This window comes from Oreochromis niloticus, linkage group LG11, assembly GCF_001858045.2.
Source record: "Oreochromis niloticus isolate F11D_XX linkage group LG11, O_niloticus_UMD_NMBU, whole genome shotgun sequence".
Lineage (NCBI taxonomy): Eukaryota > Metazoa > Chordata > Actinopteri > Cichliformes > Cichlidae > Oreochromis > Oreochromis niloticus.
The window spans coordinates 24,962,959-24,978,691 of record NC_031976.2 but is presented as its reverse complement, the minus strand read 5'-3'; the positions used below and the strand labels follow the sequence as shown (position 1 = coordinate 24,978,691).

General features: G+C 38.6%; 1 protein-coding gene and 1 long non-coding RNA gene across 5 annotated transcripts; one reads left to right on the top strand and one right to left on the bottom strand.

Moving 5' to 3' along the window:
- The first annotated feature begins 1,570 nt into the window (after positions 1 to 1,570).
- LOC109204226 (uncharacterized) lies at positions 1,571 to 5,824 on the top strand. Of its 3 annotated transcripts, none has more exons than XR_002063806.2 (3): positions 1,571 to 1,605; positions 2,724 to 2,811; positions 3,882 to 5,824. It is a non-coding gene; the product is annotated as an uncharacterized LOC109204226 (long non-coding RNA). The 3 variants fall into 3 exon arrangements; XR_002063805.2 differs by having other exon boundaries at positions 3,704 to 5,824; XR_003222203.1 differs by lacking the exon at positions 1,571 to 1,605 and adding an exon at positions 2,011 to 2,046 and having other exon boundaries at positions 3,704 to 5,824.
- Positions 5,825 to 10,360: 4,536 nt separating this feature from the next.
- On the bottom strand, positions 10,361 to 13,608 carry LOC102075620 (carcinoembryonic antigen-related cell adhesion molecule 20). Of its 2 annotated transcripts, none has more exons than XM_019364827.2 (5): positions 13,463 to 13,608; positions 12,423 to 12,680; positions 11,251 to 11,544; positions 10,888 to 11,163; positions 10,361 to 10,806 (listed from the first exon to the last, which is right to left on the bottom strand). In XM_019364827.2, the coding sequence occupies exons 1-5, from the start codon at positions 13,518 to 13,520 to the stop codon at positions 10,709 to 10,711; spliced, it is 984 nt and encodes a 327-aa protein (XP_019220372.1). In that variant the 5' UTR covers positions 13,521 to 13,608; the 3' UTR covers positions 10,361 to 10,708. The 2 variants fall into 2 exon arrangements, with proteins under 2 accessions (XP_019220372.1, XP_019220373.1); XM_019364828.2 differs by having other exon boundaries at positions 10,361 to 10,791.
- Positions 13,609 to 15,733: the final 2,125 nt, after the last annotated feature.

Sequence of the window (15,733 nt, the reverse complement as noted above, 5' to 3'; positions counted from 1 at the left end):
TGTTCATTTTGAGTGCTATGTTATCTCGTCCATCTGAGAAAAGCAATCACAATTAGGCAGACGAGAGACATACAGAAAAATAAGAATTGTGTATTGAAGCTCAATGATTATATTACTATATAAAACTGCAGTAGTAGTGAATATGCTATTGCCCAACTCACAGCTGATGGTAAAGTTTACTACATGGTCATAGCAGGTTACACTGATTACAGAGAGCGTTTTCATCAGTGAGCTGAGCTCTGTGATTGGAAGTAACCTCAAAGCTGCTGTTCATCCAAAAGAAAGAGAATGGAAGGAGAATGAGATCGAGCACTTGATGATTGATGAGCTGTGGAATTCATTCAGACTCTTGGGTTCACACTGATCAGCACATGTATAATTCATTCTGTGGTAGCCAAACGGATGAAAATAAATGTTTACAAATGTATTTCATGACAATGAGGTTTTGCAGTAAGCATACAGTTAGAGTGTATTAATTGTAATGAATATTAATTCTAGTTATTCTTAGACCACTTTATTATATTAATTTTAATTATTAAATATGATACAATACATCAGTACTTACAAACAGTACTTATAAATATTATTCTTAAACATAAAATGTTCCTTTTTGGTTCCGTTTTGGTAAATGTAATATAATTTAATATAACTGATATAACTAAACGATGACTGTACTTTACACCATCATTGTTTCCTAAACTAATACCATCATTAGCCATGATGTTTTAGGACAGTATACAGTACAAACAAAGCAAAAACTTTACGCACAAAAATATATTTCTTTTATTATTTGATTATTTATTTTTGTGCTTTAATTACCTACTTAAAATAATTAATAAAAAAATTATATATAACCCCTGCCATAAGTATCAAAATATTTTGGTCTAAATACCCTACATTGTTTCTCAAATTGCCTTATCTGAAAATTTTAACTACAACAAAAAGAAACAATGTGACAAGCTGAAGTTCTCTGCTTTATATATTCATCCATTTTCTGGCTGGAGCCTATCCCAGCTCACTTAGAGGTGGGTTACACCCAGGACCATGACAGAGCTAACATAACAAAGCAGACAACCACACCCTCCCATACTGACAGGCAATTTAAAATTACCAATTAACCAAATAGGCATCTTTTGACTGAGGGACGAAACCAGAGCACCTGCAAATAGCCAGATGCAAACAACATGTAAACTCAAATAAAAGGTGCGGTCTGAGCAGATTCGTATCATTAACCTTGTTGCATGGAAATGACCAGTGATGGGAATGCGTTACAAGTAACGGCGTTACTAACGGCATTACTTTTTTCAGTAACAAGTAATCTAACTAATTAATATTCCCATCGTTACAACGCCGTTACAGTTACTAACAAGAAATTGCGGCCCGTTACTATTTTTCAACATACAGACGGTTGAAGCTGTGTTCAGCTTACCGCATCTTATATCAGTTGCACGGAAGTAGCTGACTACGTAAGTACAGCTTTAGGCAGCTGCGCGTGCTCCCGCGGACGGTAATCACGATCACTGTGTAGCACAACACCTGGAGCTAAGGGGGCAAAACAATCGCATGAGTGCTGCTGTTTGACCGAGGAAGAATAAAGTAGTCGTGGTAAGCCAATCATATGACCACTTAAAGACAAAGCAACAAGGTGATATATACCAGTTTATAAACTGTGTTGATAGGCCACGTAAAACCAGAGTCATGATATACGCGACGTTTTTTCCTCAATAGTTTCCTCACGTTTACTAAGGACAGCGCTAGCAAGCACTCTCTGCTTATGAGCAAAAAAACAACAATAACAAAAAAACAGGGGAAGTTTTAGGAGTGACGGCGAGAGCGAGAGAGAGAGAAAGACAGCAGAAAAAGAGAGAGCGAGTTTTGAGATGTGTGAGATTTGTGACGTTTAGCGTGTTTGGAGTGTGTAGTTAATGTGTTGTCTTGTGTAGTTGGTGTGTTGTGGATAGTTTTGTGTTGCGTGTCAGAACAATGAGGCCACTGCTGTCTCCAGGTAGAAAAAGGAGGATACACCTGCTGCTGTCAGACCTGCAGGTATCAGGCTGTGATGTTCTTCTTTATAGTGGACAGAAATTATTTTTTGGGAGTGGCACGAATCATTTGTGTGGCATCTTATTGAATGCAGAACAGCTGATTGTTCTGTAAATAGTTTGAAATGGTTATTTAAAAAAATCAAGGTAAAAGGTAAATGATGCAAATAACTTTGTTGTTTGCAAAACTTGTGCATAGGACTTTAAAATTGACAATTTATATTTGCATTTAAAGTTATGAAATATGATTCATTAAACGTGGTTGTTACAGTAAAAAAAATGTAAAAAATATAACTTTTTCTACTCTGATTTTATGTTTTTGTCTGATTTTAGATCAATTGTGTTAATATAGTATGTCAAAATGAAAACATAACTGTAAATTCAGACACGTGAGGTTGTGCTGAAAAGGATGATACCAAACAAGGCAAAGCAAATAGTTTTTAAAGGTGAAATGTGGAGGGAAAATCAAAAGTAGTTAAAAATTCCCAATTGTACCCTGAGGGTTAAACATTTTTTTAAAGTAAAGCAATAGTTACTTTTAGAATCTTGTAACTCAGTTACTAACTCAGTTTGGAGAAGTAACTAGTAACTATAATTAATTACTTTTTCAATGTAACTTGCTCAACACTGGAAATGACAATTGGGATAAAAGAAGCATACTAACATACTTACTTTGGACAGACACGTGGACAGGCAGAAACTAGATGACACTGCAACGTGATGAACAGGACACCAAAAACAACAAACAGCAAAAGCACGTAGACATACGGTAAGGAACAGGCTGTTTTTCCTCTTTGCTGGTTGTTAGTCCAAATACCACGAGACAGGGGCCTCCTGAATTCCATTAAACCTTTTCCAATATTATTTTGGGATCATTTTTCATTACAACAGAAACCTGCTCCAGTAAAATGTTTAGTGCAAACAATTAATCAGCATATTTTTCAAGTTTTTCCATCCCGCTTACCCTCAGTGTGTCGAAATGTTTTTGGTCACCTTACAGAACTGTAAGAATTTATAGCCAGTGTTCACAGTTTCTTTTAAGTTTGCTTTGGCTTTTTCAATATGTCATTCATTATGGTGCCTTTATTTGCTCATATGATTTATCCTTGTTCTGCCTTACATTACACAATTTGCTGTGTCATTCAAAGTCATTTAAGGTTAGAAAACTTTTCTTTTTTTTTTTCCTTACGTCACATTATCAGAAACTGGACTTCCACAAAAGATGATTTCATTTCTTGTACAACACCCACATGCATTTCATCTCATAGTATTTACTCAACACTGATCACAGTTTTTTCAAAGCATACTTCAGCATTCCTAAAATAAAAAGTCAGTAATAAATATAATGCATGAAAGCCAGGGTGAAGGGTTCAAGTGTCAGAGTGACTTGCTGAAATGTTTCAGAATAAATGATTAACTTTTTTTTAAATGATGCTAATACTAAAAAGTACAAATAAAAAACACTTTAGGAAAAGCTCTTTTTTCCCAACCTTTCCCTGAGACTTTATACTTTCGCATTTACCTTAAATGCTTTTGTTTCAGTTATAATGTTTGGTGAGAAACTACCAACTTCAAACCATTATTAATAAACCATTTCAAATTCTACAAAAATGGTTCTCCCAACCTTGAACATCAGCACTTATTTATCTGTTCTCACCTAGAACTGTAAAGGTACTGTTGACCCTAAGTTGTGGGACAGATGTGATGGATCTGATGGTGAGCACTCCAGTGAGGATGTTGACAGACGCCCTCCTACTGTGATTTGTAAAAACCGCAACCTGGCTCCCAAGCCAAGTAAGGATGAGGAACTTTTCTGCTTGCTTCCACTGTTCGCTGCAGATGGAGACAGAGAAAGTGTCAGCGCGTCCCTAATTACAACAGGACTGATGGAAGGCATGGATCTCCAAAGCAGCAAAAGCCAGAAAGCCTGCAAACCTGAGAAAGACAAATAACTGATGTAATGAACAGAATTCCAATTTTATTCAGCATTTGCTGCTTCTCCACAATTATAGTTGTCCATTGTATGACCAGCCCCCTACCCATGGGCATATGGCAACAACCACGGGTCTTATCTGCAGGTGTTATAGGTCATCTGGGTTTCATGCTTGTCAAACTTCTCAGAAAGGTGATAAAATTTTTAGATTTCCATCCTAGGTGAAGATCTGATAATGGCCAATCAGCAAAATGATTTTTAATCCACATTTTGTAAGGTTGAAATGGTTCTTCCTCTTTACTGTCTACGCCTATATTCACCTATGCTTACATATCTGCTCAGGCCCAGACTATGAGTTTCTCTTCTTTCCTGGTTTCAATGTGCAAACCTGACATACAACTTCTGCTTATGTCAAGTTTCGCTGTCATAAACTTTACATTCAAACTGTAGATCAAAAAGCTCTGCATGCATTGTGTACTGCTTTTTGAACTGAATGCCTCAAACTGTAATGCAGTGACCCATTACAGTCATCAAGTTAACAATTAAGAGACATAGAACAAGATGTGCAGTGTTGTGCGTTAGACCAGAAAACTGTATTATTTCAGACAACCAATTGTTTTCACACACTCTTTCCCACGTTGGATGTGAAGCACAGGCAAACCATTATGCCCTGCTCAATAGCACTGAGTAAACAGCAGGTGCATTGTTTGAGCTATGACGGGACGAAGTTCAGCATCTGAGCAAACCTGTGCTGTGTATACTGGCCAAACAGAAGATGTGATTGATGTACAGGTCATTTGTAGATCTTAAAGGTAAGTGTGAGGGGCCCTGTTGACATGAAATTATAGTCTTAACTCTTTAGTTCCCTATTGCTGATCACTATTCAGAGTCCTAGAAAAGAAAAAACAACATTTGATGAGCCATGCCAGAGTTTTATAAAAAAAACCTTATGTTTTTACAAACAAATATGATGTAGTATAGCTGCATCCTGCATTTGGTAATGGTTTTTGTACACATCATTTTAATGCTAAGGGTGAAATGGTGGGTCTAATTTCAGCCAGTGAATGCAATACTTTGTAGTTTAATCTACAAGTTTTTGACATAACCAATAGCCAATAGTTAGCTAGCTAATCAATCAAATGTAATGGAATTAAAAGCTAAGCTAGGTACTTAATCATGTTTCACTATTTGGTTTGAATAAAGTATGAACTACTTGTCAGACTTCTGCATTAATATTTTTTAACATCACTGTCATCATGTGACTGTGTGGTCTATTCAAATATATCTGGTGTCATATGTTTTGAATTCATCATTTACAAAGTTCTGTTGTACTTTTTAAAACAAGTATATTGTATGATACATCTGAAAAACAAAGTAAGTGTCAGACCATGTAAATAGAATGAGAACAACAAAAACAACAATAAATAAGTAGAAAATGGTAATAAATGTTCATGAGGAAGAGGAAGAGCTTCTGCTTGATACCCTCATATGAGGAGTTTATATCACAGCACCCATATTATCAGAAATCACTTTTCCCATAAACAGGTAGCGTCATCCTTCCTTACTTGGCACGGAGCCTGATGGGAAAGAAACAGAAACATTTGATGGAGGCCTGACATCATCTCAACCCCCCCCCCAAAAAACTTCAATGTGAGCAGGTGTGAGCAGATAATGTATCCTTGGGTGGCACACCTAGTCAGATTCAATATTTGTTTACAGTCATGCTTCAAGGTCTTGCAGGAAACCTAGGATAAGATAAGATAACCTTTATTAGTCCCACACGTGGGAAATTTGTTTTGTCACAGCAAAAAGTGGACAGTGTAAAGTTATATAGCAAAAATTAGAGAACACTGGAATACAATAAGAATAATATAGTGTACACAACTGTACAGAATAGAATAGAGTAAAATAAAATAAAATACTATATACAATAAAATAAAATAAAATAAAATAACATCTACAATAGGTTAAAAATAGAATACAAATGCTATATACAACTGAGTAAAAATACAACTTTGTCAGAAAAGAGTATTGCACTTAGTCTTACTGCACATGTGTGGGTTTGTGTGTTTGATCAGTTAAAGTCTTTGTTGTGGAGTCTGACAGCAGTGGGGAGGAAAGACCTGCGAAGTCTCTCCGTCCCACACCGTGGGTGCCGCAGCCTGCCACTGAAGGAGCTGCTCAGGGCTGTCAGAGTCTCCTGCATGGGCTGGGAGATGTTGTCCAACAGGGATGACAGCTTAGCCACCATTCTCCTGTCACTCAGCACCTCCACTGGGTCCAGAGGGCATCCTAGAACAGAGCTGGCCCTGCGGATCAACCTGTTCAGTTTCTTCCTATCCCCGGCAGAGATCTTGCCAACTCAGCAGACCACACCATAAACGATGGCTGAGGCCACCACAGAGTCATAGGTCTTCAGGAGTGAGTCTCTGCAGCAGGTACAGCCTGCTCTGCCCTTTCCTGTAGAGGGCGTCTGAAATATGAGTCCAGTCCAGTTTGGTGTTCAGATGAACACCAAGGTACCTGTAGCTGTCCACAGCCTCAATGTCCATACCTTGGATGTTTAGTGGTTGCATTGGAGGATGTTTGTGCCTGCGGAAGTCTACCACCAGCTCCTTGGTTTTATTAGTGTTGATCTGGAGGTAGTTCAGCTGGCACCAGTCCACAAAGTCTTGGGTCAGTCCTCTGTACTCCTTGTCGTCCCCATCAGTGATGAGGCCGACTATTGCAGAGTCATCAGAGAACTTCTGCAGGAAGCACTGGGTGGAGTTGTGGGAGAAGTCTGCAGTGTAGATGGTGAAGAGGAACGGAGCCAGAATCGTTCCCTGTGGGGCCCTGTGGGGCCCTGTGACACAGTGACAAAGGCCCCCGTACAGGGAATAAGTTAAAAAACCCAGTTATATTATTAACCCACAGTGGTTTTATTGAGGACAGTGATCCAGATGGATGGAAATGTGTAATGGAACCTAAACACTTTTAGTATCACATCATAACCATATTAATAAACACACTGTAAATGTTTTAGTGCTTGGGCTTTATCACTGTAACTTTGTACCATCATTGTAATATATAAAATTAACCACTGAATTAACCGTACTACACGCATTCATTTGTTAACCTCTAATATTACTGGGAGCACAGAAGCTCCCTTCAGCAAGCAAAGAATAAATGCACAAAACTAAAAGCTGTCCGCTGTTCCCTTGTTCACGAGGCTTTGTCACAGCAGTGCCACATTTCTGATTTACCAGATTTTTTTTTTCTATTTTATCCTGGATGCCCCCGGGATCTTTTGTACTTTAGACAAACGCGGAATCCCCTACACAATGGAGCCCCTAAATAAAATAAAATAGAGAAAAAATCTCTAACAATATATTATATCAACAGGCAGGTGCAGTGGGGTGATAGTTAGCATCGTCAACCCACAGCAAGTCTTGGATTCAAATCCAGCTTGGGGCCTTTCTGTGTAGATTTTTTATCTCTTAGTGTCTGCTTGAGTTTGCCCCGGGTCCAAAGACATGCAAAGACTTGCTTGCGGTTAACTGGTGACTCTAAATTGTCCGTAGGTGTCAATGTGAGAGTGAATGATTTCCTGTCTCTTTGTGTTCACCCTGTGACTGACTGGTGGCCTGTCCAGGGTGTACTGACCGCTGCGATAGGCTCCAGCAACACTGACTTGGATATGTGGAAGAAAATGGATGGATACAAATACATTATGCAAAAGCAGGAAAAAATATCTAAATTGCAAAATAATAGCAGACCTAGATGATGATAGACATGTGTTCACAGTAATATGAGAATAATGATGGTGATTAGGGATGGGTATCAAAAACCGGTTCTTGTTGAGAACCGGTTCCCACTGTTTCAATTCCTTGGAATCGTTTGCCATTTTTGCAAACGATTCCCTTATCGATTCCAGTCGCCCCGAATGACGTCACCACGTTGCGGAGCGTCGGAGCGTACCTGGCAGGAAACACGGCACCTAAGCGGCTCAAACGCTTAAAAGTTTGTTTATACTTTACGAGAACGGATGACAACAGGGCAACTTGCAATACTTGCAAAGTAGATATTTCATTAAGGGAGGAAACACTACGAATATGCAAAAGCATTTGCTCACAAAACACGCGATGAATTTAAATGAATGTCTTTAATTCCGCTCCGGACTCGTGAATCTCAACCCAGCAGCAGCAGCGGTAACGTTTGCACGTCATCTCCCGTTAATGCGGCAGGTAAATAATCAACTAACAGTGCATATTATGTTAGCGCGATCTGCTTTATTACAAAACCTGCCATTGTGCATTTAGGTGACCATGATGAGACAGACAGACAGAGTCTGGCTGGCGCTCGCTGGCAGTTGTCGCTGCAGTCTACCGGTAGTGTCTCTTTTCAGGCCCGAATGTCACCGAGCAGTGACTAGTTTGTGGTCAAAACCTTGCAGCCATTTGCCACAGCAGATGGTAAGTGAATGTGTTTAATTGTAGACAGGGACATTACTGGATATTCTTTTTTTTTTTTTTTACCTGTCCCGTTTGGTTCTTTTGCCATCAGAATTATTGTCTAAAGGCGAAGAAAGATGCCCAACGGATTTACTTTACCAAATTGACCATCCCAGCCTTGCCGTAATGGTCCATTTGATTCACCTTTTATTGTTTATTTTATTTTCACTTGCTGAATACGGGACAGACTTAACTGGGGGAAAGAAAGGGGAGAAAGAAAGAGGGAAAGAAAAACAGCGGGGAAGAGGGACGGGGAAAAAGGGCAAAAAACCAAAAACCAACAGAATAAGCAGACAAAAAAATACATATATCGATCATCTGGATCACCTGTTGAGAAAGAAAGAGAAAGCAAGCAGAAGAAAACGAGAGTAATAAACAACATCACAATGATCTATGGGAATATGACAGTAAATACTAAATGTTAGACATTATTGTGCAGCACGTAAGATCGACAGCGCACAGTGTGCTTTGAGGTAAGAGCCAAAAAGGGTGTAGTTTGTGTGTGATCACCTGTGTGTACACCTGTGAGCATGAACGCGCTTGTTTTTTTTTGTTTTTTTTTAAAGGTTCCTTCATGTAATGATCTGCTAGAGGGTGTGGGGGGCCACTGCCCCGTCCTCCAGGGCATGACGCAGGTATGGAGGAGATCAAAACTCTAGACATCCAGAGGCCCCCAGAACACAAGAGACCAAGGAAGACCAACAGAGGGGCAGCTGGATTACTGGATATTCTTGTGTAATTGCTACAGAATAATTTATGTTATACTTTGTTATTGCTACAGAAGAATATTTATTTTATTATTTTACGTTTACAATTTTCCCCGGGGACCCTGTGACACCCCATTGAAGAGCCGTAGGCTGTGGATCTCTTAAGATCTCACTGTTGGGTTTGTAAGGCCATGTTACTCCTAAATTTCTATCTTGTTGAAAGAGAAGATATAAAACAGTTCTAAGCTAATCGACCTTAGTGTTCTCCTTTTTTAAAAACAAGAATCGATAAGAGAATCGATAAGAGAATCGATAAAGAATCGAATCGTTAAACAGAATCGAAAATGGAATCGGAATCGTTAAAATCTTATCAATACCCATCCCTAATGGTGATGTCTTCCAATATGGAATATTTTTTGTTTCTTTAATTTAAAAGAGAAAGTACATAACAGACATAACATAAAACACCAACCTACATTTTCTAGTTTATAATTAAACACAGGATATGTATATATATATATATATATATATATGTACACACACACACACACACACACACACACACAGAGAGATACTACAGAGTTTGCAGCATTTCAACTGAAACTAGAATGAGGTTAACATGCAAATTTTGGTTTCTTTTACAACAAAATGAAAGCAAATGTTTTAGTTTCATTTTTCCCCACCTATTCTTACGCCTAATAAAGCAACTGAGATATGACAAAAGAATAAAAGAAAATAACAAAGGTAGAAACAAAACACCTGAAAAACTCAGTCGCTCTCAGTTTGCTCAGTGTGGTTGTCTTCTCTGCATTAATTGTTCAGTTTCAAAGGAACATGAAACAGATTGTTGAATCACTGACCACATGTGCGCAGGATGGACGTCACACAATTTGTTTATCAAGCTGACTTCACAAAAATCCTTTCTCACTGAAGGAGTTACATTCCAGCGAAATAATTTTTAATAAATCTTGAAGTTTGTTTTTGAAAAAAAACCCCAAACAGTCAGAGTACTTATTGCAATATCATTCATAGAAATATTTTACATTTTATGTTCCACTGTCGTTGAAATCCAGTGCTTCTGTGTTTTTGGTGACACCTTGTGGTCATAATTAAAACGTAGACTATAAATGAGCATAAAGGAAATAATGTGTCAACTTTAATTGTTAAATAGGAATCAACTCCAACTGTGACTTAACGCACACAATTTATTTTTCATATGTGTGTTCATATGTTTTACAATAATTCATAAGTAAAAACTACTGCTTCTACTTTTCTAACAATTGACATCACATATGTTTCTTTTGCACGAATAATAATAAAAAGAATAAGCTGCTGCAGAAATAAATAGCAGGGAAAATATTCACACGAAAACTGTGTAAGTCTGAGTTGAGTAGATATCAGCTGCATTTAGTTGTAGTAACTATTCTATGATAATCCATGGTGTAGTCATGTGTTTATTTGGGCATAAAGCTGATACTGGGATGAACTATCTCTTTGAAGTGAATATAAGTAAACTGTTTCTAGAGCCCAACCCTAGAGGACCCACAGTCCCAGACTGAGGATTCCTGCAAAAAGTCCACTGAGCTGCATCGCCTCTGATCCAGAGATTGGGATATCTGTTCGCCAGATATCTGTTTGGAGAAAAAGAAAATAACTGAAACTGATTTAGCAGTAAGAGTAGCAACAAGCAAGCTCTAAAGAGGTGTGTGTACCTTTAACTTCTACCATCTTGGTGGCCTCAGCAGAACGTCCAGCAGCTTTATTCTCTGCAACGCAGGTGAAGTTCTGAAAAGTCCCAGGTAGTGAAGGAGTCCACTTGACCACATTTTTATTGATGGAAAGGTAGGTTCCAACAGGGAAACCTCCCCTGAACTTCCACGTGACGGTACATTCCACATTTAAGGTGCAGCTGGTCAGGCAGGTGAACTCACTTAACTGACCAGGAAACACAGTGTCAGGTCCACTAATGCTGACGTTCCACTGATCATCTGCAAAAGATAAGAAAGCTTGTTGCAGTTATGATAAAATACAGCCTTTCTTGTTTTGGTTCAGTCTCTCTGTATCCTTGTACTTACAGCTGAGCCAACACAGATAGCCCAGGCTGACAACTCTTGTCTGTGATGTAGGCAGATAAATTTGACACTGGTAGAAACCAGCATCAGAAGGCAGCAGTGAGTCAAAGTGAAGTGTGAGGTTGTTTTGCTGAAGCCACATATTTTCACGCAGGGTCACCTTTTGTCCACCTTTATACCAGACCAGGTCTGATAGACCTTGTGGATCACCAAATCTGGCATCATGGCAGATGAGATTTAGTGACTGGTTGAGAGATGGGACAGTGTTCAGCGGACTGACCTGTACAGACACTTGATCTGTAAAAAAGAAAAAAACGTTTTTAACTGATAAAGGGAGAATAAAAATATCGACAGTAGTGTTAGGCCACACCCCTTAATCTTTGAATTTAGGTTTTCAGTCCATTTGACGAAGGTGTGTAAAGTCAGGCACCTAGCCATGCAGTCTGCCTTTACAAATATTTGTGAAAGAATGTGTTGTTCTATAAACATCACTGAATTTGAATGAGATAGTGTAATAAGATGCCACCATTGCTAAAAATCAGTATGTGAAATTTCCTTCCTCTTAGATATTCCCTCCTGACTCAATAACTGCAGAGTTTTAAACCTCCTTTGGCATTAGCATCAGCTGAAAAACTGCATGCCCAGGGCCTCATGTTACGGGTAGGTGTAATGTATCGGTGGCACACTAGTTTTGTCCACGTAATGTATGCTAATTATGTGTAACTCAGACCCATACACACACTGTGTTCCTTCCATCAAGACAAAGAAATGGCTTTAAATGTGTTTAAATATTCAAAATCTAAACAGCATATTATTGAAATCTGAGGGTGAATTTACTTTGATTCATTTAAATTATTTGTGCTGTAATGATTCCTCTGACTCTGGCTGCTTGGTCCTTTTTTTCTGGTATTTTGTAGGAGACAGACAGCATGTGAGAGGCAAATCCCAACAGGAAGGAGGAAGCATGCCTGTCGCCTCTCAGCTAATGATTTGAAAATGGCCGTGAAGCTACTGAGCAGACGCGCATGTGGTCTAAGAATTTCAGCTTAATTTCATTACCTACATTTCTGTTCTTCAAAACTCCTTTATCCAAAGTACATTTTAAAAGTACAGAATTAAAGTTACCATTGTTACTTTCCACCATATTTATGTAACATTTAACTTGCTGTACTCACTTATAATTTCTACAGTGGCGTCAGTACTTAAGTACTCTCCTGTTTGTAGATCTAAGACAGTGCATTGCAGTTTCACTGTATCATCCAGTCCATCTGGTGTCCAAGTTAACGTGCTCCCATTGACTGTGCTGCCATTAAAGGACCAGGTGTAGATGCAGTTTGGAAAACAACTAGATGAGCATGTGAAAGTAGTGGGGGAACCAGCTGTCACCCTGCCAGTCCAAGAAATCTCCACGGTGATCCCCAAACCTGGTACACCTGAGAGAGAGAGCAGTCAGGATGGCTGTAACACATACCAGTAAAAGCCACTCTGTGTCAATACTGGTACAATACTGGTTAGAATCACTGATTCACTCAATCTGAGAATTAAATTATATGTAATCCATTACTCCATAATGGATCAAATGTGTGTCCAAACTTGAGTGTGAGAAAAAGATGATGTAAGACTTATATTAGTATCAGCAGGTACTCAAAGTTGTCAAGTGTAGTTCTTAACCTACATGTACGTGGTAGAAGGGATTGACAGTATTCAAACATCTTTTCTCAGAGCACATTTGAAAAGAAAAGTTCTCCTGCTTCCACAGATTTGTTAACAGACAAATAATAATTATAATTTACATTTAAGAAAACAAAAGTTAAAGAAGCAACTGTCTTTCAGCAGTCGCTTAAATGAATTAACATAGTCAGCCGACCTGAGTGACTGAGGAAGGCTGTTCCACAGTTTGGGCACAACAACCTCAAAAACAGGATCACATAGTATGAAGAAAAAGCTACTTTTCAATCCTTGTTCACTTTGTTCCTTCCATGTATTCTTAAATCACGAGGTAAAATCTTTACACTCAGAAGATGTTATGTAGGGATAAATGTGATAAACATCTGCTATAATAAAATATGAATCAAAGCACAGAGACCTGCATTCTTGAGCCTCTTATTAGCTGTTGTATCAGTTACTTTGTTACTATTGTCATTCATGTTCATAGTCAGCATTTAAAAGAATAATAATAGAGTAATAACAGTGAAGACAAATGAAATGTTCTCACCCATAAGTGCCACCAGCAGAAGACTCTTCCAACAGGATGTCACAGTAACACTCGCCATGTTTGACTCTGCTGTAGGGTTGCTTTACCTTCTTTGTTTTTATAACAGCTGTGAGTTACTGGGAGGAAGTTTTAAATCATTTACTAAATCTGTTAAAACAGTGCAGGTTACAGTCACACTTTGATTTCACAACTGATATTGTTTAATACTGGAATTCACTTGATGATGAAATCAGCAGAAGGTGGAAGTTTCCTGAAACAAGCGAGGAAGAGGTCAAATAGAGTTCAAAGAATAGGTTAGATTCTGTTGTTGTTGTTTTTTGATTGTATTAATTTTTTTTGTTTGGTTTTATTTGTATTAATGCATGGATTAGTCAAAAGCTGCATGAAATTGAAGATTTTTATAGTGCACTCCTCAAAGCACTAGATGGCGCTGTCTCACAGGAGTCTTTTAATTCTGGTTCCTTCTGGCTCTAAATAACCTCTGCATTAAAATATTCACCAAGAAATACCTGGACCTTTTGGTTACTCTCAACAAGCCTGCAGATCAGTAGTGATACAGTAATAATGCAACATCCAACTATATATTTCTGTTCTCAGCTAATATTATAGTTATCTTTTCTACCCTCCTGGATCTAAAACATTTCTCCCATGACTGACACTTTGAACCTGATTACATGGAAGATGCAAGGGCAAAGACAAGCAGTAAAAGTTGCTGTCAGTCTGTTACTGGTATAAGTACAATGGAAAAAAACATTGTAATCTATGCCATGTAGACAGTACTGTGCAAACATCTTAAGTCATCCCTCACGTCTTTAGATTTTGTTTCCAAAGAAGTCAAACTGTTTTGTCCTTTTTTAAAAAGTGGTCTTGAGCAACAGTTCTCCAGGCTTTCTGAAAGTCTTTTAGAGCTTTTCACTACAATTACTGTACCTGTCCATTCTTTAAAGGAGTGTTTACTTTTTAATCCACTAGATTAAAAACCATTCAGCATTATGAGGCACCTAACTCAAAGGATGAACCAGTGCTGTCTACACTTAGCAAAGAACCAGCCAGAAATTCTACTTTTAGACACTTAGTCACAAACACATAATTTGTTCCCATTTCTTTAGTTGAATCTAGGAAAAATGTAAAAAAACAAAAACAAAACCCAAGTTTTACCATCAGAACATCACAAAGGCAGATATCTAACACTGACTTTCAGGCATGAAGAAGCTACAGTATTAATATTCAATGAAGGCCTGACAGCACAAGTCTGGAAAAGTATGACAACCAAACACCTCCAAAATGTAAGGCAGTGGTTGAGAAGCCAGAGGAATGGTAGGGATAAGATCCAAGCCTTCAATACATACATCCTAATGGCCAGATATCTAGTTGGAATAATAAGCTGGGCACAGAAGAGGATATATGTCACTGATGTCAAGACAAAAAATTGCTCACAATGCACTGGGGTGTCCAGTTGAAGTCAGGCACCTTGAGGCTCTATGAACAATGGACAGAGGGAGAAAAAGGGATTATTGGGTGTCAGAGCCATAATCCAGGATGATGGAGAAGTTCTTGGAGAAGTTCATCTGGTTCCCTGAGAATTCTTTTCCAAAAGTACTTTAGGTGGCTGAAGGCAAATGGTGATGAGGAGGAGAAATAATCATGGATGATCAAGTCCCTGGATATGATGTACCACTGACAACATAGGATGTAGCTGACATCAGGAAATCCAACAGTGGCTAAAAAATGTTGGCCTAAAGGACAGCACAGAGGCACTAATGACAAGAATAGGCTCTAAGCACCAGATCCATAGAGGCAGGAGTCTAAGACAGCTGACAGAACCGAATAGGCTGGCTGTGCAAAGATGTCCTGGAGACTATCCAGCACATTGTAGTAGGATGTGAGTTGTCGGTCCACAGTGGTACCAGAGGTAATAGGAATGCTGTGAGCTGTAACTATTAAACTTGAGAGACTAGTTCCAGCAACATCAGAGGTCTCTATTCAGAAGAGCACAAGAAAAGCTGTGTCATCCTTTTTAGATAATCTTCCAAAAGAATATCTCTGAGTCTGTTTGCTTGGTGAACTTTTACATTTGACAAATGGTCAGGGTTGACAAATAGACTCAAACACAGTTTTTACCCAACCGCGACATGTCTGAATGCTGCTACTAAAAAAATGTCCATCACGCCACTCTGGAAATGATCTATGCACTGACTGAGGCATGTGTGGACGTGTGTATGTGAATGTCTGCTCATACTATTCTTATTAGCACTTCAAGTATTTTATTTA

Excerpts from the sequence above, each read along its gene's own strand:
- LOC102075620 (XM_019364827.2), bottom strand. The coding sequence starts at position 13,520 with ATGGCGAGTGTTACTGTGACATCCTGTTGGAAGAGTCTTCTGCTGGTG. Across the intron at positions 12,681-13,462 it reads TCTGCTGGTGGCACTTATGG|GTGTACCAGGTTTGGGGATC; the intron begins GTGAGAACATTT and ends TCTCTCTCTCAG. Across the intron at positions 11,164-11,250 it reads CTATCTGTGTTGGCTCAGCT|ATGATCAGTGGAACGTCAGC; the intron begins GTAAGTACAAGG and ends TATCTTTTGCAG.